This window comes from Lissotriton helveticus, chromosome 6 (assembly GCF_964261635.1).
Source record: "Lissotriton helveticus chromosome 6, aLisHel1.1, whole genome shotgun sequence".
NCBI classification, from domain to species: Eukaryota; Metazoa; Chordata; class Amphibia; order Caudata; family Salamandridae; genus Lissotriton; species Lissotriton helveticus.
This window is the reverse complement of record NC_136067.1, coordinates 589969934-589995269: the sequence shown is the minus strand read 5'-3', so window position 1 is coordinate 589995269 and position 25336 is coordinate 589969934. Positions and strand designations below refer to the sequence as shown.

The 25336-nt window shown below is 46.2% G+C and overlaps 1 protein-coding gene across 10 annotated transcripts in view; it reads left to right on the top strand.

Moving 5' to 3' along the window:
* ASRGL1 (asparaginase and isoaspartyl peptidase 1) overlaps nucleotides 1-19751 on the top strand; it is a 476854-nt gene extending 457103 nt beyond the window's left edge. For all 10 annotated transcript variants that reach the window (XM_078648034.1, XM_078648037.1, XM_078648035.1 and 7 more), the window contains one exon: nucleotides 19062-19751. In XM_078648034.1, the coding sequence (XP_078504160.1) occupies nucleotides 19062-19285 (224 nt within the window). In that variant the 3' untranslated portion in view covers nucleotides 19286-19751. The remainder of the gene's footprint in view (nucleotides 1-19061) is intronic.
* Nucleotides 19752-25336: the final 5585 nt, after the last annotated feature.

Below are 25336 nucleotides of genomic sequence, written 5' to 3'. Positions count from 1 at the left end.
ATGTGGTGCTAGAATTAAGATGAAGGGAACGGGACAGGCCCCTCCTGTCAATTGCATCGTCAAGCACCGCATTGAAGTCTCCACCCCAAATAACAGTATCGCAACCTGTGGATTTGATTTTTGCCTGTACGGTTTGAAAAAACTACTCAGGTTTGTCAATATTGGGACCATAGATTGCTGCTAATGTGACCAATACACCTCCGAGTGACCCCAGCAGTATAACATATCTCCCTTCAGGATGAATTTGTGATCACAAAATTTCCACTCGAGAACCTGCCTCACCAGCACAGCCAAGCCCTGTGTGTAGTTTGAGATTGGAGCTGAATATATATGTCCCCAACATTTATCCTTTAGCCTAGTGGATGGAGTGCAGTTCAGGTGGGTCTCCAGCAAAAAGCAAGTATCTATGTGGTGTCTGAGAAGATGTGTGGACTTGTCTGGCCTTGCTGTGGTCATTTATCCCATGAATGTTCCAAGTTAATAAATTCAATGTTGGCATGCATTGTCTATTGATGATTGAGAGGAAATCAAATAGCGATGGTCTATTGCCTTACTTCCCCAAATTCCTGCCCGTTGTTCATTAGCTTTAGTATTTGTCTCCGTTGCTCTCCGTAATCCATGTGTATCTTTTGTTAGTACTGGATCCTCACCACCTAAGAGTGTGTTGTGTGACTGTGTCCTGACTTAAAATGAAATATTAACCTTAACCACCCTCCCATACCAACCCCCCAACCAGGTTGTGTGTTACCTTCCCACCCTAGAAAACAAAACAACATTTTACTCCTAATTCAAATTAGAAGCGGCTGTCGGGAGCTCTCACTGGCGGCGTGGTGTCTCCGGCATACTACCCTGCCATAGACTGGGTGGCCAAGCTTATGGCGGAGAGCCACTAAATTTGAGCACATAATAGGACATGCTTACGCATCGCAGCTTCATCCTAAGTGCAGTATACATTCCTAACATCTGGCAAGGTCAGTCCCAGCCACGCCACAACATGCTCCAAATTGTGATATACCACAGTTCAAACCTGATTTTGCAACCAAGAGAAAAGAGAAAAGAGAGTTAATCATTGTCACTTAATCCGGCTTCTGATGTGTGACCAGTAGACAATCTGTTTGCGTTCTTCTTCCCTCCCACATGCTTTGCAAACTTCATTGCAGATTAAGCATCTGTGAACATGTGGACAGAGCCTTTGTGTGTTAGCTTAAGTTTTGCAGGATAAAGTAGGGCATTGGGGATCTAAGCCTGCAGTAAAATGCGCTTTGCGGGCAGGAACTCCCTGCGGGCTGCCTGCACCGCCGGTGTAAAATCTGGATAAAATTAAATGGTGTTTCCTTTGTGGTAATGGACCCCCGCTCTCTTGCTAGCCTCATTATCGTGACGTGGTCTTGATAATTTAAAATCCAAGTTAAAATTGGCCTGGATGTTGCCTGGGGCCTAACGTGCGGTGTGCTCTCTCGACCGTGAAAACCGCAGACAGGCCAGGACCAAAGAGATCCCGGAGCAGATCATCTACATAGGCCTCCATTTTGGAAATAGCAGCCTTCTCCGGAATGCCAGTTATCCTAAGGTTATTTCGCCGAGATCTGGCCTCTAAATCATCATTCTTTGCCCTAATCAGACTAAGAACCTTGTCCATTTGCAGTAACTGCTCTTTTGTTTCAACTTGAAACTCATGGTTGTCGGAGATACGAGTCAAACTTAGACTCATGAGTGTCCACTTGTTTTTTAACTGCATCTGTTTACCCCTACTGCCGATTAATGTGTGCAAGCTTATCCTACGGTGAACCTATGTGCTGCAGTCCCAGATGTTTTAGTGCCGTGGTTACCAGCCCCCAGCCCCCAGTCCCTGTGGTGACCAGGCCAAAACATCTCTGCACAAGATTGGAGCCACAATGCAGTGATCGGCCACTTATCTGCACAATAACTAACAGGTACAATGTTTGTAGTTGGTGCACTCAATCCCCGTTGGGCGTCTGTTGCTCACGGGGCCTCTCCTGCACATGTGGGGCACTGGTGTTCTTGTTATGGGCCCCAGCCGCTCCACCACAGCATGTGCCCCAACGAGGCCACCGCAGCCTCTGATGTCTTGCCTCACCAATGAAGCACGATGGCAAGCATAGAGCCCCAGGCACGATGTGTGCTCCGCTGGGGGCAGCTCCACAAGGACACACCGACCACACACACGGAGGTCGTTCTGCCACCAACCCAGCAGCGCAACAGGGTAAGTGAATGTCAGAGGTGTCAGCCCCTCACCTTGTCAGACCACCCGGGCCTTGAACTGCCGCTGCACTACCGCACGCACACTTTAGGCCGCACCTGCGAGGGTGCCTGGTTTAAAAATGGCGGCGCAGCTCACTCGTCGCACGGAGGCCTGGCAGATGTTCGGGGGCAGCAAATCTGCGGGGAATTGGACCGACCGTCCGACGACGCTTCCCCACGATTCCGGTATCTGGACACCACGGCCAGTCGCCTGCACAGACACCGTCAGAGAGCGCCTCCCGCTCTGCCTTTCAAGTACGGGGCTTGGAGCATGGCAGGCAGGCAGGCCACCTCCTCCAAATGCTCCTAGGTCGGTCAATGTGTAGGTTACAACCGCAGACTCCAACATGTCCGTATCACCGCCTTATAGGAAGAAATCACTTTTGAGGCGGAAAGCCGGGAGTTGCAGTTGTGTATTTTAAAACTTGACTGTCACCTAATTTCATGATTTTTAAAAAAAACTTGCACATCTCGAGCACTTTGGGGCAGAAGCCCGATCATACTCACTCGTTCAGCTGACCAAACGCTGATTGAACACCAGAGCTGCCGCCATCGCAGGCGTGCACCCTGACCACGCCCCCTTGAGGCCACGCCCCCTTCCGCCCAGATAAAGGCTGCTGATCACTAGCGCCGGACGGGTAAGAAATCACTCCTGAGGCGGAAAGCCGGGAGTTGCAGTTGTGTATTTTAAAACTTGACTGTCACCTAATTTCATGATTTTTAAAAAAAACTTGCACATCTCGAGCACTTTGGGGCAGAAGCCCGATCATACTCACTCGTTCAGCTGACCAAACGCTGATCGAACACCAGAGCTGCCGCCATCGCAGGCGTGCACCCTGACCACGCCCCCTTGAGGCCACGCCCCCTTCCGCCCAGATAAAGGCTGCTGATCACTAGCGCCGGACGGGTAAGAAATCACTCCTGAGGCGGAAAGCCGGGAGTTGCAGTTGTGTATTTTAAAACTTGACTGTCACCTAATTTCATGATTTTTAAAAAAAACTTGCACATCTCGAGCACTTTGGGGCAGAAGCCCGATCATACTCACTCGTTCAGCTGACCAAACACTGATCGAACACCAGAGCTGCCGCCATCGCAGGCGTGCACCCTGACCACGCCCCCTTCCGCCCAGATAAAGGCTGCTGATCACTAGCGCCGGACGGGTAAGAAATCACTCCTGAGGCGGAAAGCCGGGAGTTGCAGTTGTGTATTTTAAAACTTGACTGTCACCTAATTTCATGATTTTTTTAAAAAAACTTGCACATCTCGAGCACTTTGGGGCAGAAGCCCGATCATACTCACTCGTTCAGCTGACCAAACGCTGATCGAACACCAGAGCTGCCGCCATCGCAGGCGTGCACCCTGACCACGCCCCCTTGAGGCCACGCCCCCTTCCGCCCAGATAAAGGCTGCTGATCACTAGCGCCGGACGGGTAAGAAATCACTCCTGAGGCGGAAAGCCGGGAGTTGCAGTTGTGTATTTTAAAACTTGACTGTCACCTAATTTCATGATTTTTTTAAAAAACTTGCACATCTCGAGCACTTTGGGGCAGAAGCCCGATCATACTCACTCGTTCAGCTGACCAAACGCTGATCGAACACCAGAGCTGCCGCCATCGCAGGCGTGCACCCTGACCACGCCCCCTTGAGGCCACGCCCCCTTCCGCCCAGATAAAGGCTGCTGATCACTAGCGCTGGACGGGTAAGAAATCACTCCTGAGGCGGAAAGCCGGGAGTTGCAGTTGTGTATTTTAAAACTTGACTGTCACCTAATTTCATGATTTTAAAAAAAAACTTGCACATCTCGAGCACTTTGGGGCAGAAGCCCGATCATACTCACTCGTTCAGCTGACCAAACGCTGATCGAACACCAGAGCTGCCGCCATCGCAGGCGTGCACCCTGACCACGCCCCCTTGAGGCCACGCCCCCTTCCGCCCAGATAAAGGCTGCTGATCACTAGCGCCGGACGGGTAAGAAATCACTCCTGAGGTGCAAAGCCGGGAGTTGCAGTTGTGTATTTTAAAACTTGACTGTCACCTAATTTCATGATTTTTAAAAAAAACGTGCACATCTCGAGCACTTTGGGGCAGAAGCCCCATCATACTCACTCGTTCAGCTGACCAAATGCTGATCGAACACCAGAGCTGCCGCCATCGCAGGCGTGCACCCTGACCACGCCCCCTTGAGGCCACGCCCCCTTCCGCCCAGATAAAGGCTGCTGATCACTAGCGCCGGACGGGTAAGAAATCACTCCTGAGGCGGAAAGCCGGGAGTGGCAGTTGTGTATTTTAAAACTTGACTGTCACCTAATTTCATGATTTTTTTAAAAAAACTTGCACATCTCGAGCACTTTGGGGCAGAAGCCCGATCATACTCACTCGTTCAGCTGACCAAACGCTGATCGAACACCAGAGCAGCCGCCATCGCAGGCGTGCACCCTGACCACGCCCCCTTGAGGCCACGCCCCCTTCCGCCCAGATAAAGGCTGCTGATCACTAGCGCCGGACGGGTAAGAAATCACTCCTGAGGCGGAAAGCCGGGAGTTGCAGTTGTGTTTTTTAAAACTTGACTGTCACCTAATTTCATGATTTTTAAAAAAAACTTGCACATCTCGAGCACTTTGGGGCAGAAGCCCGATCATACTCACTCGTTCAGCTGACCAAACGCTGATCGAACACCAGAGCTGCCGCCATCGCAGGCGTGCACCCTGACCACGCCCCCTTGAGGCCACGCCCCCTTCCGCCCAGATAAAGGCTGCTGATCACTAGCGCCGGACGGGTAAGAAATCACTCCTGAGGTGCAAAGCCGGGAGTTGCAGTTGTGTATTTTAAAACTTGACTGTCACCTAATTTCATGATTTTTTTTAAAAAACTTGCACATCTCGAGCACTTTGGGGCAGAAGCCCGATCATACTCACTCGTTCAGCTGACCAAACGCTGATCGAACACCAGAGCTGCCGCCATCGCAGGCGTGCACCCTGACCACGCCCCCTTCTGCACAGATAAAGGCTGCTGATCACTAGCGCCGGACGGGTAAGAAATCACTCCTGAGGTGCAAAGCCGGGAGTTGCAGTTGTGTATTTTAAAACTTGACTGTCACCTAATTTCATGATTTAAAAAAAAAACTTGCACATCTCGAGCACTTTGGGGCAGAAGCCCGATCATACTCACTCGTTCAGCTGACCAAACGCTGATCGAACACCAGAGCTGCCGCCATCGCAGGCGTGCACCCTGACCACGCCCCCTTGAGGCCACGCCCCCTTCCGCCCAGATAAAGGCTGCTGATCACTAGCGCCGGACGGGTAAGAAATCACTCCTGAGGCGGAAAGCCGGGAGTTGCAGTTGTGTATTTTAAAACTTGACTGTCACCTAATTTCATGATTTTTAAAAAAAAACTTGCACATCTCGAGCACTTTGGGGCAGAAGCCCGATCATACTCACTCGTTCAGCTGACCAAACGCTGATCGAACACCAGAGCTGCCGCCATCGCAGGCGTGCACCCTGACCATGCCCCCTTGAGGCCACGACCCCTTCCGCCCAGATAAAGGCTGCTGATCACTAGCGCCGGACGGGTAAGAAATCACTCCTGAGGCGGAAAGCCGGGAGTTGCAGTTGTGTATTTTAAAACTTGACCGTCACCTAATTTCATGATTTTTTTTAAAAACTTGCACATCTCGAGCACTTTGGGGCAGAAGCCCGATCATACTCACTCGTTCAGCTGACCAAACGCTGATCGAACACCAGAGCTGCCGCCATCGCAGGCGTGCACCCTGACCACGCCCCCTTGAGGCCACGCCCCCTTCCGCCCAGATAAAGGCTGCTGATCACTAGCGCCGGACGGGTAAGAAATCACTCCTGAGGCGGAAAGCCGGGAGTTGCAGTTGTGTATTTTAAAACTTGACTGTCACCTAATTTCATGATTTTTAAAAAAAACTTGCACATCTCGAGCACTGTGGGGCAGAAGCCCGATCATACTCACTCGTTCAGCTGACCAAACGCTGATCGAACACCAAAGCTGCCGCCATCGCAGGCGTGCACCCTGACCACGCCCCCTTGAGGCCACGCCCCCTCCCTATCCACATAATGTGCATCTACCGGAAGCGCAGCGGAAGAGCGCAGCGGGAGCGCCGTTTGCGCGCCGAAGGCGCGCCTAAGGCAAGCCCGTCTGCGCCCGTCCGCGCCAAGACCGCGCCGGGCGCAGGGCACTCTGCACAACCATCACTGCTGGTTAGGTATGTTAGAAGGGAATTACTGGCTTTAAGGCCCAGCACAGATGAAACGTGTAAGGGTTATCTCCCCATGAACCACCTCTGGGGACCCGTCTCATGTTTCAACTGCCGACGGACGACGCCATGGATAGATTCAGAAACGCCCAAAAATGTCCTCCAGCAAAATTCCAGTAGGCCCAGCCTTAAGGGAGGCTTAATAAATGCCCGCTCACTGTGTTGCCACAGTCAGGATATTCACAATCTAATTATGGATCATGACCTTGACTTTCTCTTCATAACAGAGACGTGGCTTAACGACTCTTCCAACCCAGATTTGGTCACCGCACTCCCACCCGATTTTACCATCTTCAGACAAGACAGACCAATCGGTCGTGGGGGGGGGAGTTGCACTCATCGTAAAAAAGTCCCTCCCATGCCACACGTTTGACCTGAACATACACAAGGGAGGAGAGAGTATCGGATTCTCGATCAAGCTCAATGCCTCTACCTCCTTCTCGGGGGGCCTAATATACCGCCCACCAGGCAACGCCACCCCATTTACAGACTCCCTGGGTGACATCTTAGGGCCTCTCATGTTACGTTACCCCCACTTTACTCTGATGGGAGATATGAACCTGCAATTGGAGTCGCTCGATGACCCACATGCCATTTGTTTTAAACACACCCTGAATATTTTTGGCCTAAAACAACTGGTGACTGCCCCTACCCACCAAGCTGGGCACACACTTGATGGCATATGCTCCAACCATAGCACTTTGTCCACTTCCGCACCCATCCCCCAAATTTGGACTGACCACAGTTTTATTCCCTTTGAAATCCACCTAAGAGAAAAAACTCCCCCGATAGAAAAGCGATCTTCACCAACTTTCACAGTAAACTGGAAAAAGGTCACTGATGGCATTAAGTTGGACTCCCAGCTACTGGCGCAGGCTCCAAAGCTGATGGGAAATGCGTCCGTAGACTCACGCAACTTCCATGACTGGATGGATCAAATCATCCTAGAAAACTCAAACCCTAAAAGTGGCCATGCCCAGTCTTCTAGAAGGAAACTGAGTGCACCATGGTATACACAGGCCCTAACAGAAAGCCACCTGCTTTGCAGAATAAAAGAAAGGAAATGGAGGAAAACATACGATGAGGCATCTAAAATCATCTATATCCACCAGAGAAAATTATATCTCTCAAGCATAAAATCCGCCAAGAAAGACTACTATACCAAAGTAATTAATAACGCCCATCAGAAGCAAAGTAAGATATTCTCGATTGTAAAATCATTCACTCACCCCAAGGCCCTCCAACCCGAAATTCCCCCATCGGAAACCTTATGCAACCAAATTGCAGACTTTTTTGAGGAAAAGATCACAATCATCCAGAAAGATTTCCTTCCCCCCCCAACCACTTTGATCTCCGAACCACTTAATCAGGACTGTAACACCTAACACACTCTGGGACGCTTCCAACCTGTCTCTCTCCAACAGACGCGAAAAGCCATCCTGGCCTGTAAATCCGGGGCCCCTACTGACTCATGTCCTCCCCGTATACTACATCATCTAATTGACGCAGTCAACCCCAACATCAATGCGATTATAAACGCGTCCCTAAACACAGGGGAAGTTCCAAATGAGTGGAAAAAAGCCATCGTGAAGCCCCTGATGAAGAAACCCAACAAAGCAACAACGGATTTGTCAAATATGCGCCCAATATCTCTCCTGCCAGTGTTGGGAAAAATCACAGAACAGATGGTGTATTATGAGCTAAAAGCCTTTGTGGAAGAACACAACATCCTCCACCCACAACAGTCAGGTTTTCGTCCCAGACACTCCACCGAAACCGCCCTGATTGAACTCACTGACTCCATCAAGTTCCTACAGGATGAGGGCAGGAAAGCTGTCCTTATCCTGCTTGATCTAACAGCAGCGTTCGACACCATCTCTCATGTCATCCTGATTGATAGGATGAGAGAGATTGGCGTGACAGATACAGCATTGGCATGGATCAAATCCTTCTTGACTAATAGGTCTCAATCTGTATCTTTAGGCCCCCACCTATCCAGCGAGAAAACCATCTCATCCGGTGTGCCGCAGGGGTCCATTCTAAGCCCATTACTTTTTAACATCTATATGGCTCCCCTCCTTGCCGTGATAGAGTCGCATGGGATCCTAGTCACGTCATACGCAGACGACACTCAGAACAGAGGTTCCAGAATTGCCTTAAGGAGGTGTTCCAATGGTTAAAGAATAACCATCTGAAATGTAACAGCGGAAAAACGGAAATCCTCCCTTTAGGCAAAGACTATCTCTTCTGCCCTAAGGACTGGTGGCCAAAGGATTCAACGGCCCCACCCAGCACAGTGATTTCCGCGCGCAACCTGGGAGTTCAATTTGATGCGGCCCTCTCTTTCGATGAGCATGTCAGAATTACAGCTGGTCGTTGCTTTGGCATCATCAAATCCCTTAAGAAATTCTTTGACTTTCTCCCCATTGCAGCTAGGAAATCTGTTGTGGTCGCTTTAATACTTTCACGACTTGACTACTGCAATGGGCTAATGGCGGGAATAAAAAGGACCACTCTGAAGAAATTACAGAGTGTTCAACACGCGGCGGCAAGACTAGTCCTAAAACTACCCAGAAAATCCTCAGCCTCCGCAGCACTGAATATTCTTCATTGGCTGCCACTGCATAAGCGGATTCTCTATAAACTCTTACTTACAGTTTTTAATGCCTTGAAAAACACAGGACCAAAGTATCTTGCCAAGCGTCTTGTGCACTACGACCCAGTGCGCAGCCTTAGATCTGCTAGTGGTAACCTCACTAAAATCCCGAGGTATAAATATAAAACTAGGGGAGGAAAAACCTTCACAGTCTTGGCAACAAGGGCTTGGAACAACTTGCCACTTAACGTAAGACTTATCGAATCCGAAAGTGTATTCAGGAAACACCTGAAAACTTGGATTTATCAAAAATCTGACAATTTCGTGATGGCAGCTATCTAGAGGTTCCACCATTCCTCTAACAAACACCCAACACTCAGCGCCAAGATGCTCCTTCCGGAGCGATAGGTTGCGCTCTACAAATACCCACAAATACAAATACAAATAGGCATTGCCCAGAAGCTATTTAGGCACAGCGATGACTCTCCAACTGGTAGGAGTAAAGAAGGATTATGCCTCAGCCGGCGGAGCAGGCTTAACAAGCGGCCATCTCGCAGCGCGGTTAGACCACGCCATAAGCAGATCAAATTAAACATTTTGGGAGTTTCTCTCGGTAGAAGATTAGAAAAGCGGGACAACGCTCCCCGTGTAGATTCCGAAAAAGCTGCGTCAGTCAGCTTGATCGGGTACAATGTCATTGTACTCGATCAAGCTGACTGACGCGGCTTTTTCTGAATCTACACGCGGGGAGGGTGAATCCCGGTGGTCTTTTAGTGTGTATCTAGGTAACCCCGACTAGAGTGGTGTTTCCTGCCTGGATTAGGTGCGTACCTCAGCCAACCAGTAATCCCATTTCTAACAGCTAGTTTGCTACATGGGTGTTGTTCCATGTGTTTACAAAGCACTACTGCCTGGACAGCCAGTTCCGTCAAGATGAGCTTTTTGCTCACTTGGTCCCCCAGGGCTCTTTGGTTTGAGCCAGTTTACAGACCTGCGTTGGTATCTATTCAAAAGGTGAGAAATCTTTGGTTAGAAGAGCAAGTTACTTACCTTCAGTAATGATCTGTTTGGTAGATACTCTGACTGTAGGTTCCTCACCAATCCTCCTTCCCTGTTCTTTTAACTGAGCCCTCGTTCCCTAAAAAGATCCCAGGTCTAGAGATCGGCACACTGGTTCAGACCAAAATGTGTTGGGCTCTGCATCTAGGGATATAGACGGCCTAGAAAGCAACTGAATTCAGCGCACATAGGTGGCACTTATACACGATTCCTCATGTCACGCCTGGAATGATGTAAATGTAATTTCCACTTGTATAGCACCTATCACCCAGGGGTCTCTAAGCGCTGTACGAATACCACTGTGGAACCCTTCCTGGCCTTTTCCCGTCAGGTGTCCACTCCTGGGCACCCCCAAGGTGAAGCAAGGCATCCTAGCGGCGTTAGGGCCGGTGTGGAGATTAAGTAAGCTATTGCCCAGAGTTGCAGAGTGGAACCCATGCTAAGAGTAGGCACCGAGGCGAGAATTATCGGGTCCGAGGACATTGAGCCCAAGACCCTGCCGCGACGGGGATTGAACCCTGGTCCCGGGCCAGACCTCTGCCTCAGGGTCTGCCGCTCTAATCGGTGAGCCACACTTCTCCACATGTAGGCCTGTAGCAGTACAACTCCACCTACTGGCATGCAGGGTTACTGCTGAATATTTTCAAGAACCAGTCTAACATCGGGAGGATAGGCAAAAGATGAGGAATCTGTGGCTAGGTATAGTATATACAGAAATATCATTACCGAACGTACATAACTTGTTTTTATGTTCTCTCTGGCATATGCACCAAACAGGTGTTATGGAGTCTCAAACAACTTTTGGCATCTTCTGTTCTTCCCTCCAGCAAACAAAACTTCCAAAACACCTAGCACTCATACAAGCACTTTCTTTGTACTCTGAATTCATACAGACACGCCACTTACACTACATTCACGCTACATACAGAAACTATGCGTTCAGACACTAGTCATCCTACACTCGCACAGGTATGCATCTTATGCTCACTCACACCGGCACACTACTCATTCAGAAAACTCATAAAGGCACAATGCTCACACTGCACCCATACAGACACATCCTGCACTCTTACAGACAACTCCTGGGACATGCATTAAAACATGCACCTTCCCCTGTAATCACACGGGTACTCCTCTCACTCTGCTTTTATACAGGGCCTCCCTCCCCCTGTAGCTACACAGGCACACTGCTTGATCCTCATTCACACAACCACTCTGATCAACCTCCACCCACAAAGGCACACCATTCACCAGCCCTCACACAGAAATTCCCTTCACAATGTACTCACAGATAATGCTCTCACAATAAGCACCATTCTCCCAACACTCGGTCAGATTGTCCATTATGCACCCTCACAGGAACACTGCTTACTCTAATCTCCCAAAATCCTTCCCACATACTTCACTTGTATAGGCTCCCCCTTCACTCATACAAGCAGACCGCGCACCCTGCTTTTTCACAAGTACACACACAGGCACAACTTAAACAACCATAATACAAACACAGACCTTCCCTTGCACAGTTATTCTCTTCATCGCTCTACACTGAAAACACACAGGCGGGACTGTACATAATGAAACTCCCAGCAAATGGCAGCTTTTCTTACCTTGTACTTTATTAGGGAGTGCTGGGGTCGGGGTGGCTGCATAAGGAACTACCCCGCTGTACATGGAGTAGAGGCAGTGATTAGTTACCGTGAAGCTACCATATTCTACATGTTTTGTTTCTATGAGGCTTGTCAGATGAACCCTGTTTTCTTTGCTGAGAATGTGTAGGGAGAGGGAGGTGCTTGAAGGTGTGTGAGCTGTAAATAAGTGCTCTCTGCCCCCACATCACCAGAACTCAGCTATTCTCAATTGAACCCAGGTGAATGCACAATGTACTTGACCCTAGAGTCTGCGGCCGTCTGTCGTCATATGAGCGCTTTCGATTCTCTGATGCAAGGCAGAACTGAGAGCTGATTCCTGATTATGGGTTCCACCCCTCCGCACTCGACGTGCACGTAAAAGCAGTAACCAGGCACGAGGTGGGAGCTGAGCTGCAGTGGTGCCTTGGTACTGCAACCGCTGTCCACCGGGCGTCTCAGCAGCCGAACTTCTGCTTCCTGCCTCTTTGGAGTTCACCACACGCCACATCCCCCTTTATTGTTTTAAATATATATGGTAGCGGATGTGGCTTAATGGCTAGAACGGCTGACTTTGAAGCTGGGGAAACCAGGCTCGAGCCTGCCGGAAGTCTCAAACATCCTGTGATTCTGGGCAAATCGCGTAATCTCCCTGTGCCTAAAAATAAATATGTCCATCTGTAATGCAACTGGTGCTCATGTAAAGCGCTCTGATATCTTCTTGTCGAATTCGCTCTATGTAAAACTGCAAAAATCGAACAAGAATTTTGAGAAGGATCCTCTTTTGAGAAGGGCGTGCAGCATGAGTTTGACTCCATGGCCTAAGATATTTCCTACATAATTCCATAGAATTAGGCTTTTGAATTTAAAATGAGTGCTCTAATAGGTGCACATTCACTCACGTCATGACTCTTTGATTGCCATGTTTTATTTAGTGCTTCTCTAGCAATTCATGCGGAGTCCTTCCAGCCATACTCCGCTGCCGTTAATGGATAATCGAAGATACATAAACTGCAATGAAACATTTTAGTAAGTGGAATAACACAACTAGGATCCAATCAAATGTTTAGAAGAGCATCAATATGTGGGCACAGCTTAACCCTCTTTCTCAGAAGCGCTTCTCAATTTCCCTTTTCTGTCTGACCACAGCTGCACTGTCCAGCCATGTGACAAACCTTGTAACGCAGAAAAAGAGCATTATGCTGACTGTTGTTTCTTTGTTTTGGTTCTGGTTGAATGCAGGTACAGACACCAGGATGTGATAGGGAAGTGGAGTGAAAGCATGTAGTTGAGGCAGTAGTAGACAGTACAGTTATTTTGTATATCAGTTAATCTACGTAGCCAATATAATGAGGAGAAAAGATGATATGTTAAGCTTACTACTTAACAAAGTCATTCTGGTTGTTTGTTTTGGTACTCCAATTTAGCAGCCTTCAACTTGCACCTCAAAACTCGAATTATCGTAAGGGTTTTAATTTTATAGTAAAGGGTTTAGTTTTCACACGTTTGTTTTGATTGTGTTCTATTTCTCCCTCCTCTTTTTTTCTTTTATCTTTCTGTCCGACAATTATTAGTGTTTCTGGTCGTCAGCATTTATGCTTTTCAAATTGCTGGTAGTTGTATTTTTATAGCTTTTACTGTGCAAACATAATTGAAAAACATCTTCTTGTCCAAAGTACCTGTTCATACGATGTATATGTAAGCTTTGATGCTCAGTCAGAAGGGCTCATTCTGTAGGTGTCATGGTGTCATGGACATCACATGCTCTACTATCATTTTATTAGCTTGAAGATATCTACCTAGTCCCACAAATAGTATTATATTCAGTTCCCCTCCTAACATCTCGTTTTATGTAACTTAAGTCAATGTTGTGTAATTAAATAGGACTGCTGATTTCCCAGAAAGAGTATAGCGGTGCATTGCAGAGGTTGATTGATTTATGTGTAATCTGCACATTACATGCTTGAACTCAGGGCTGCCAGCTCAGCATTTGATTATTATGCGTTTGATGCTTAAGCTATATTTTAAAGCTTTTATTACACAAAATGCAGAGATATAAAAACCCATATTTCACAGGGGACCATAAAATATGGTAAATATTTCACTGCTGTCTATGAAATTCGGATTTCATCATCCTAATGACAGCCCCAAACCCCTCAGCAGAGCTTTAACGTTATCAGGACTACTAGGCTTATGCATAAAGGTCTTCTAAATCCTTCATCAAAAATGCTAATTGTATGGCACGTTCTCTGGTAGTATTATTTTCATCTATTCGAGATGCAAGCAACATTTTAGGGATATCTGTAAATTATGCAAATTCTATAGTAAATCCATAATTATACAGTAAATGCTGCAACCATATGATTACCTAGATCCACTGACCCTCACCACTTCCTATTTTTGTATTACCATGTATTAAAGAAAGGTAAACAAATACTGAACATTAAATCCCAATCAACCCCCATTGATAGCTGTATGTTGAAGAAAACAGGGTTTGCAAGCTAACTGCCCACAAAATAAACTATATATATATATATATATATATATTACCTACTGGCGGTCGCCAGTAGGTATATATAGTTAGGATTTTTTCTCTATGGGATTTTTGAAAATTCTATGTCTAATAACTTTGGCGTTTGTGGACGGAATTGGCTGAAATTTTCAGGAAAATGGCACATTTTGTTTCTGAGCAGCCCCTGAAAATTTTGGGGGGGTTCGTCAAGGGGGGGCCGAGAAAAAAGGGGGGTCCCAAAACGCGTTTTTCCCATGTTAATTTCCATAGGGCGGTTGGCCTCACTTTTAGCCCGAACGGCTGAATGGATTTGCACGAAACTTGGCAAAATTGTAGGGACTGGTAGCCCGATGTGCCTTTTGTAGGTCTCAATATATGTGCTCCAGTGGATTTTGAGAAATTAACGTTTAAAAAAAGATATATATCTGTAAGCGCGCTCTGGGCAGCGCTCCAGGACGCGTACTTTTCGCGCAACGGAGCTTTGTGAAGCGAAGCTGATTGGTTCTCTGGCGTCTGTCAACATTCCAAAAAGTCCGTAGCGGCCGCCATCTTGTCTCTCGGTAGGATCGAGAGACAAGAGGAGGCCAAAACAAAGGGGCAAATAACCATAAGGGGGCATAGTAGATCCTCCCTGACCCCCTAGGTTTAATGTGGAGGCTTTAAAACGGCCCCGCGGGGCAAAAAAAAAAAAAAAATTTTTTTTGTTTTTTTGCGTGGGTAGCGCCCGGTCCGGGAACCGGGAAGCTTTCTGGGCAGCGTACTGCAATGAAAAATGAATGATAGACTTTTCAAATACTGTTGTTAATTGATTGTTGGTTTTGTTGATTATTTTTTATTTTTTTTTATTTTTTAAGGATTGTTTATTGTGTTTAATAATTTATTAAACTTTCTAACGCGGCACGTCATATGACGCATTACGCGACAACGCAGGTCCAGAATATAGTCAAAATGTCTCCACCAACCAGCGGACGGCACACAACCCCTTTCAGCAGGCTAAATAGTTCTGTTAAATGACAACAGAAGGGACAGGCAACAAGAACCATCAGTCAAAGAGGGGAGGGCAAGTTCTTCTCTACCGGGTCACGTTGGAGCGCTACCGGAACTGATCGAATTGGTAGTCTACAGTGTTTCTGGATGTTTCAGACTGAAGCTGGCGTTAGCATGAGAGCACCACCATTTCGTAGCTCCGTCGTGGCCATTCCACGAGCAATCATGCTAGGCGCTCCCCACCAGAAGCCTGCGGGAGTCGGGGGCCCCCAAGACTTTTGTAGAATCTTCAAGGATGAGGGGACGCTTTCGAGAATGGAGCCCAAGCTCTAGCAGACAAGCGTCCGAGTTCCAAGGTGTCGCAGGCCCATTTTAGTGGACCACGCCCAAATCTGAAGAGATGGCCGCCATTTTGAGAGTCCTGTGGCAGCCGCCTATCGCTGCACCGCAAGAGCGGGAGCAACTCAAGTACATGGTGAGCGAGACGCTGTAGTCGAAAGAGCGGGCGGTAAACAGCTGAATAGCGGAAGAGGCACAGTGTAGCAAAAGCGGGCTGAATGGCAAATGAAACGGAAAAGGGGTGCCCCACTACAGCGTGTCTTTAGGTGAAACGGATTGTGGGACAAGGTGAAGAATGGAAGAGTCACCAAAAGGAAAAAAGTTCCGCTTGACCCCGGGAGCCGGCCACCTATGTCGGGGGCGATCTCAGGCCACACCAGGGCAACACGACTTGGGGAGGGGGCCGGAGCCAAGCGCCCCCTCCGAGTCCGCGACATGACACCGTCCCTCGGGGGCCTCCGTCAAGCGGTTCAGGGTGGCACCGCATCACAACAGCCCCCACTTACTTTAAGAATAGTGAAGATGAAGCAATTGCAAATAGGCTTCAGACAATGTTACAAGCACTCCTCAAAACTTTGAACTTTCAGAGTGCATGAGTTGGGACAGCGAGGGGTGATTTGGTTTCTCGGACTGTTTTTCTGGTCTCTCACCACTGGCATACTTTAACGTTTTCTTGTTTCTAGGACATTAATAGGTTTTATCATTACGTTATGTTATCGTTTCTTTGTTTGTTGTTTAATAAAAGTTCATGTTCATCAGTGGCCTACTGATTTTCGTTTTCCTATTTTTTTCTTTCCAGGTTGTTTCATGGTAAAGTTTCTGTTAACAGGATACAGTGATCACTTCGTTATTATTGCATATGTCCTTTTCACTAGGGGTGCTCTCTGGTCGGGCCAGATGACGTATCTCTAGTAAATGGTCCGGGTGAAAAAGGTGCATCAATCAGTGGGGAGTAGATAGGCATGACAGATTACAACGGGGGAGAAAGGTCCGCATTACGTACCCTTTCACTACTTGCAAAGATTTTCCTACGTTTATTTGCAAACAGGGAATACCTCCAAAAAGAACTAATTCCCAAACAGTCAATGTTCGGACAATCAATCAATCAATGAGGAATGAAATAGGTACGACGTGTTAAAGGCTTGCGTTACCTACCCTTCACTATCTGCAAAGGGAGAGAGAATATTCCTATTCTTCCTCGTTTGCAGGTAGAGAAGATCCTTAAGAGAATTAACTTCGAACAATTCAATGCTCGATTGAAACAATCAACAAGGGGTACTGTGAACACAAATGAACGCCGCTTATGTACATACGCATTGCTATTTTCAACAGGTTGTTCCTAATGTTTCTATTTTAGCGAGGTCAAAAAGAGATCCCATTAGTGGCCTACTGATTTTGCTCGATTCCTTTTGTTTTTTTACACGATTTTTCGCTATCTGCAAAGACTAAACAGAGTATTGCGACTCTGTGCTTGTTTGTAAATAGAGAATGAACCAAAGAGAACAATCAATCAAATGGAGAGAGAAGCAGGCACGACGTATTACAAAGGGGGCAAAGGGCTGCGTTAACTACCCTTCACTATCTGCAAAGAGAGAGTACTCCTAATAGAAATGAGGGGTGGGGGGCAGTATTCAAAGCAGATCAGTGTGCATAAACACGAAAATGTTTTTACTTACCACGTACTTGACATTCGACAGCTTATGATATTTGCTATTAAAAAACCATTGAAATTCACTGAAAAAACCATAGGTTATAGACCATATATAGTTAGGAATTAGCATTTACAAAACCTTGAAAATTCACTGAAAAAACCATAGGTTATAGACCATATATAGTTAGGAATTAGCATTTAAAAAACCTTATTTTACTCACACAAAACCATTGAAATTCCATATATAGTTAGTTGCACTAACTATATATCGCGCACCCGCAATCCACTGCTGATCATGTCACATATTACATCATTCATGACATGGTCAGTGACATCACTGATGACATCACTGATGACATCTCAAATGACATCAATGACCACATCACTGATGATATCATTCATGTGACAATACAATGCATCTCCTCACGTTTTAATATAACCTCTGTTTCACCCAGTGTTAAATACAGAGTATAATTTTTGAAACCATTGACACACCAATACTAGTTACTACATACGTACTCACTGATTCCTACGTCTACACACACATTCACTCATTCACCCATACAATCATTCATACATACAATCACTCATCTTTACAACACTATCATATGCACTCATACACCTATACAGACACTTACACTCTGCCACTCATCCATGGAGTTACTCACACACCTAGTCAGTCCTGTAAAGAATCAATCACACTTCCATTTTCTTGTCTATACAGTTAAACATAGAGCACCTTACATTTTCAAACATACACTAACACATACTTACTTTCTTATACAATCATTGATACAAGTACACATTGATCGGCACAGAGTCACACACCTCCCAGCCAGCCACACACACACTCAGTCTCCTATACAAATACTTGGACAATCAATCAATAACCCATATAGTTAATCATATAGCTACTGATCAACACATGCAGCAGTTTACAGAACAACAGACATAATGATGCACAAATTAAGACAGTTTAGTCACTAACCCATGCACTCAGTGAGACACATTTAATCACTCACTCATACATTCAGTCATGCACCTACTAAATCCTTCGTCCAGACACTTATACATCTACTCATTCTTCAATATGTAAAACATATTTAAACTTTACAGAAACACACAGTCACTGGATGATGTCATCAGTGATCTCATCAGTGATGTCATTTGAGATGTCATCAGTGATGTCATCAGTGATGTCATTTGAGATGTCATCAGTGATGTCATCAGTGATGTCACTGACCATGTCATGAATGATGTAATATGTGACATGATCAGCAGTGGATTGCGGGTGCGCGATATATAGTTAGTGCAACTAACTATATATGGAATTTCAATGGTTTTGTGTGAGTAAAATAAGGTTTTTTAAATGCTAATTCCTAACTATATATGGTCTATAACCTATGGTTTTTTCAGTGAATTTTCAAGGTTTTGTAAATGCTAATTCCTAACTATATATGGTCTATAACCTATGGTTTTTTCAGTGAATATATATATATATATATATATATATATATATATATATATATATATATATATATATATATATATATGTTCATGTGACAATTACAAACTACTCAGCCTTGGCAGTGTTGGGCCATATTATGCACTTACCCATTATATATTACTTGCTCTCTTTGTCTCTCTTTATATATGTAAAAATCCAGTTTTTCGGCTTTTAGAACATAATTTAGCATTTATATAAATGACGCAATCTCAAATAAACTCAGCAGTTCTTTTTTGTGTTTAGGAATGTCCTCAGAAGATGCTTCGGACACCGCATTAAACTACATGAAGACACGAGTGGATGGCTTTGGGGGCGTCATTGTTGTTAACAACTCAGGAGACTGGGCAGCTAGATTTTCCACCAATCAGATGTCTTGGGCTGCAGTGAAAGATGACGTGTTGCAATGTGGTGTTTATCTCGGAGAAAATGAGATTGTTCCCATCAGTGATGTACTTATGTCTCCTTAGTTCTTGGTTATCAGTTATCTCTATAATTAGATTAGCAAGATAATCATAGAGCCGGCACCTGGTCATAGGCTGTATTTTTCAAGTGAAACAGACGTTTTTACAAATCGTTCCTTAATATCTGGTTCGTTGGGAGCAGACCTGTGAATTATTTTTCTATTGTTGAGGCATTAGCATGCACATGCTGCCATTTAGTTTTAACTGTTTAATTGAATGCAAGCATGACGTGGGTATAATTGTTCAATTTATGAATAATAAACATATTACATTGTGCTAATCATTTCAAATGTTTGTTTTTTAAATTTTACGTGAGATTTAACCCAGTTATAGTAGATTCTTACAGTAAGCAACATAGATGTTTGTAGGTAGTAATTATTTTACTGGTTTCTTATTGTAATGCAAGAACAAATGTCTTTGTATCTAGCTCAATTTTGTCCCTTTTCTTCAATAAAATTAAGCTTGTGCTCTACGCCATACTTATGATACTACTAAGCACTGTAAACAGCAAATTATACTATAAAAGAATGTAATGGCACTAAACTTACTGAACTTGTAATTATGGAAAGCTATGTTAGTCTTGTCTGAATTTGTACTCATGACTTGTAGATCGCTTATTCTACTGAGCAATCTTGCCATAGGCAGCTTTGCTTTCATTTTTCTTAGAAATGCTTCAATTAGGGAAAATATAGTTCACCACCACACTGAATGGAAGATTGGTAAATTGGCTCCACGTCTTTTAACCATGAATGCAATACACTTGAGCAAGTAATCCATAGAACAATGACTTTAGTCTGTTCAAGCCTTCCTGAACCCAAAGTGTCTTAGACATGAGTCCATCATACTCATATGGGGACTTGTTGAAGCACCCATAGCAGTCATTCACATCAGTGTGATAGCTCTACAAATGTTGCTACCAGGAGAATTGTCTCATCCAATACCAAGTTTAATTACTTTCATCTGTCATACTAATTGGTGTTGGGACTTTTCTAAATTTGACGAATGACTGTGATACCCTCTGGTAGGGGATACAAATTGGAAGAGATGTCATCAAGGTGGCAAGGTGGGATTTGTGCAAGACCTGTGTTGCAGGTATTCTGCACAAATACGGAACTATGCGCAGGAAATGGACCTTGGTGTATAGGGACTGAGTCTTCCTACCACCTTAGTACCCACGAACCCAGGACCGACTAGCTATACTGTCTCACTTGCTCTCCTACTCATTCCCACAGAACAAATGATTACACACACCAGAACACAACACTCCCAGCTCTCTCAGGAATCGTGGTAACAAGATATACCTTTCCGCTCACTCTCTTGTACTCGTCCACAATAAGATCTGATGGAGACACGAAACAGTTTAAAATACTTATTTCAACTAACGTGCCCTAACATGCAGTATACGCGCCACAACAAGCAGGAAAATGCATAGTACAAATATTGTCAGCATAGCAGTCAGTCCATATATCATGAAGGGAGATGTCATCGTAAAAGACAATGGAGAAAGGACTATAGTGCCCAACATCCCTCCCCTTGAAGTATTATTATGTAATAGAAGATCTCTGGGCTTTGTCAGCAGACCCCATACCTTAGCCTATAGATGATAGATCTACATCATGGGCGCTCGTCTCCCTGGAAAGGACCCTCTGCAAGCGTGTGTTACCTATTCGTGCACCCCATAAAAAAAACCAAGACCACTGTCCAAACAACAGCTACATCGCTATGTTTTGTCTAAGGGCTAAGGACTGGCCAGAATAAAATAACAAGGGACATTGTTGTTCAACCTTGCACTTAATGTTCAGTCAGATGAGTTCTCATGTGAAAGGAGTCTTTGAGAATTTTGCAAAGAATCAAGATGTGTAGTAACGTGTGCAAAGCAGCCGGCATGCTGCAACGAGCTAATGCAAAGTTAGTGAAAAACGACAATGTCGCTATGAGCCACGTGACACCTGTTTATTGGTTCTCTTACTGCGTCCACTTCAATGCTATTGAACTAAAAGTGACAATTTTAATTTATTTTATAAAATAATTAAAGATGCTGTAGCGTAATTTTAAAGGGGCAAAGAAATCCTCATCTAGACAACGTAATTATAACTATTGGGAGAGAGGCTTCAAACTTGATGTCACCTGGGACTTAGCTCCCTCAGTTGTATACAATCTACTGACTAAAACTAAAATCTGGTCTTTGCGAAGTATTCTTGGTTTATCATTGGTAGCTTTGAACAAGAAGACAGGATTCGATCAGAGAAATTTTAATATAGTGGAAAGTAATAAAATTATCCTACAAAATTTAGTTAAAAGCGTCAAATTATTGACCCGTTGTGATTTCTTTGGGCGCTGAGACGCGGCGCCTAGAACTGGTGTACACGGGGGGAAGCGTGGGGAACCCTTTCTCCCTGGCCCCTGGAGGTAATCCTTTGACCAGTGTCCGGCAGAAACGACCTGAAGGCGGCCAAGCCAGAAACGGAAAAAATCCTGTCCAGAGGGTCCAGGAATATTCAAACTAAGAAGTTGGATCGGTATACCATGCCCAAGGGGTCCCCAGTGGAGATGAAGAGAGCTCAGTCGGCGAGGGGAGATGGAACAGATGCTCACACTGAACCGACCTTGGTGGATCTCATGTCCGCTATCAACGGGGTACAGGCTTCCCTTGGTCAGAAAATGGAAGCCCTAGATAACAAGCTGGACACAGTCACGATTGAAATGGGATTGATACGGGCGGATCTGACGAAGGCAAGTGAGAAAGTTAAATCACTTGAAATTAAGACGGGAAGCCTACTCGATGATGTGGCATTGCTACAGCAAGAGGTGAAAGACCTTAAGGCCTCAAGATCCTTAACAGTCTGTAAGTTGGATGAGTACGAAGGGAAAGCCAGGCGGAACAATATTCGCATTCTTGGGGTGCCTGGGAAATCGGAGGGCCAGACTCCGGATCTATTTGTCGAAGACAGTGTCCTCAAGCCCAAAGGACTGAGTAATCTTTTCACAGTCGAACGGGCGCACAGAGTGCCGGGTGGTAGGCCCAGACCTGCCCCCCACCCCGCCCGATGATTGCCAGAGTCCTGAATTTCTGCGACAGAGATGTGATAATGCAGGCGGCTCGGACGTGGACCGCTTTGCGCTATGAAAATGCGACGCTTTCATTCTTTCCTGACTTTACTTAGCTGGTGCAGAAACAACGGCAGAGCTTCCTTCCAGTAAAGAAGAAACTCAGGGACAAGGGACTAAAATATGCAATGATGTTCCCGGCCCGCCTGCGGGTGGAACTAAATGGGAATGCCTGGTTCTTTGACAACCCTGAAGTGGCATCGGACTAGCTGGAGGGCGTCCAAACAAGCAAACCGGAAGACCGAGATCGAGGTGAAGAGGATGACCAACAGGACTGTGGTATCGTATAGTTAAGGAGCGGGGTGGCTGTACAGCTTAACGTCTTGCCTAGATCTGTTTCACTGACATTTACTGTGGACTGACCTGGATTCGAAGAAATAGTGAAAGAGGCTGGGGGGGAGGGGCGGGGGGTTTCGGCCCTCCTTCATTTTTCTACCTTTAGTTAGTTTGTAGATTAGTGTTTGGGCGACAGGCACACTGCTAGTTGGCGATGGGCGTTAGCCAAGTGCAGGGGTGCAGGGAGGGGGGTTGAAAGTGTTGGGATCTTTGGATTCGTGATTGCATTGTGTTCTGTTATATTTGCAATTTATTTTCATTTCTCTTTTGCATTTGGTGACATGGCGATGATTGAATCGATTCCTTACTATTATAATGTCTTCTGGTAGACAGGGATTGGGTATAACTGTGCTCAGCTGGAATGTGAATGGACTCAGGGATAAAATTAGGAGGGGAATGGTGAACCAATTGATTAGGAGGAATTCCCCGGATGCGGTGTTGCTGCAGGAGACTCATCTAGTTGGTAATCGCTGCAGGGCTTTACATAAAGGTGGATATAAACTAGTGGCCCACGCCGGATTCACAACAGGATCCAGGGGGACGGGCATCCTAGTGAAAAACTCCTTTCCCCAGACAATTCAGGCCACTTGGGCTGATCAACGAGGCAGGTACATCGGCATATCGGGACTGTGGGAGGGGAGAACTGTTACTCTTATGTCTGTGTATGTTCCACCAGGCCTGCAAGCCTACACTTTCCGGGACTTGGGTGCGATTTTTCTGACTCTACCCGTGGGACTATTGGTGATGGGTGGAGACTTCAATGCTGTGATAGATGGTGAGGTAGATAGATACTCTGCCTGAACTCTAAAACCGCCCCAGAAGTAGCTTTCCGACTTCTTAGAAACAATGGGGCTCACAGATGGTTGGAGATTAAAGAACCCAAGCAATTTACACTATACACACACATCAGCTGCACACCATACCCTATCCAGAATAGATTATGTATTGTTGCCGGCGGCTCAGGCTGCAACGGTCCGAGAGGTGAGGCACTTGGGTAGAGGAATCTCTGACCACTCCCCAGTCTGGCTCCAAGTGGAGATTGGTCGGGGTGACGCGGGTAGAATTGCCCGGATAAATGCATGGCATTTAAGGGACCCCACCATTAAGAAAGGCATCGTCAAGAGCACGGAAAGGTATTTTCATGAAAATGCGGGTTCTGTCGACTTTGCGCAGTCTCTGTCTGAGGCGGATAAGACGGTCATTCGAGGGAAAGTTTTCTCGTTAGTTGCAGAGAAAAAGAGGAAAGGTCGGGCTGAGGTGGACAGGTTGGAGGCGGCAGTGACTAAGTTGGAGGCTGAGGTGTCCCAGGATGTGAACCCTGAGGGGGCGCATCGGCTGAAACTCCCAGGATGAATATAAAGGCCTAGCTAGAGATAGGGCCAAAGCACAGCATGCCGACACTCAAAGCAGGATATATGAACACAGTGACAAGGCGGGAAAACTAATAGCATGGCTGGAGAAGGGGGAGTGGGCGTCGAGGCTGGCACCAGAGTTGGAGAAGAGTGATTCGGATAGGATAACTGACCCGCAATCTATTGCGAATGAATTCTCTGAATATTATGGTACAGTTTATACGTCAGCAGGGGTTTATACAGAGGGTGATAGTGCTGCGATGATACACGACATTCGTATGCCCTCATTATCGGAGGACGACCAAAACTACTTGGACTCCCCTCTTACAAATGATGAAGTGGCGCAGGCCATTAGGGGTGTTCACTCCGGGAAGGCCATGGGTCCGAACGGTATTCCCATAGAGCTATATAAACTAAGTGCTAACAGGCTTGCTCCGTTTCTCCGTGTCATGTTCGAGGAGAGTAAAGAGAGGGGTCAGCTCCCATATGACCAGCGAGTAGCGAATATTGTCGTAATTGACAAAGAAGGAAAGCCCAAGACGCAGTGCTCCTCCTACCGGCCCATCTCGCTACTTAATGCTGAGCCTAAAGTGCTGGCTAAACTCCTGGCGACTAGATTGGTAAAAGTCATTACCACCCTCGTGCACCCGGACCAGTCTGGCTTTATGCCGTGACGAAATACAGCCCTTAATTTACGAAGGCTACACGGGATACTGCGTGGTGCCCAAAAGATACACTAACCGGCGGTATTGGTGTCATTGGATGCAACTATGGCCTTTGACAGGGTCGAGTGGCCCTACTTGTTCGCAGTTTTGGCGAAGTTGGGCATCGGCCCTGAGTTTATAAACTGGGTCAGTCTTTTGTATGCGGATCCCCTCGCCAGAGTTGTGGTGAACAAACGAAGATCCGCAGCCTTTTATTTGGGATGGGGTACACGACAGGGGTGTCCCCTGTCTCCACTTCTTTTTGCCCTGGCCCTCGAGCCGCTGGCGGCATGGGTCCGTTAGGACCAATCGATTAGAGGGCTGCGATGGATGCCAGACTGGGAAGATAAGATATCGCTGTACACGGACGACAACCTGCTCTACCTGGCCACTCCCAGGCAATCTCTGATCTGTTTTCTTGATGTGCTGAATATATTTGGGAGGTACTCTGGCTTCGCCATTAACTGGTCGAAATCAGTACTTTTTGTCCTTAGAGGAGATCCTCTGTTGGTTCCGAGCTCCTGCCCTGTATGAATTGAGCAAGTAGGATTCCGATA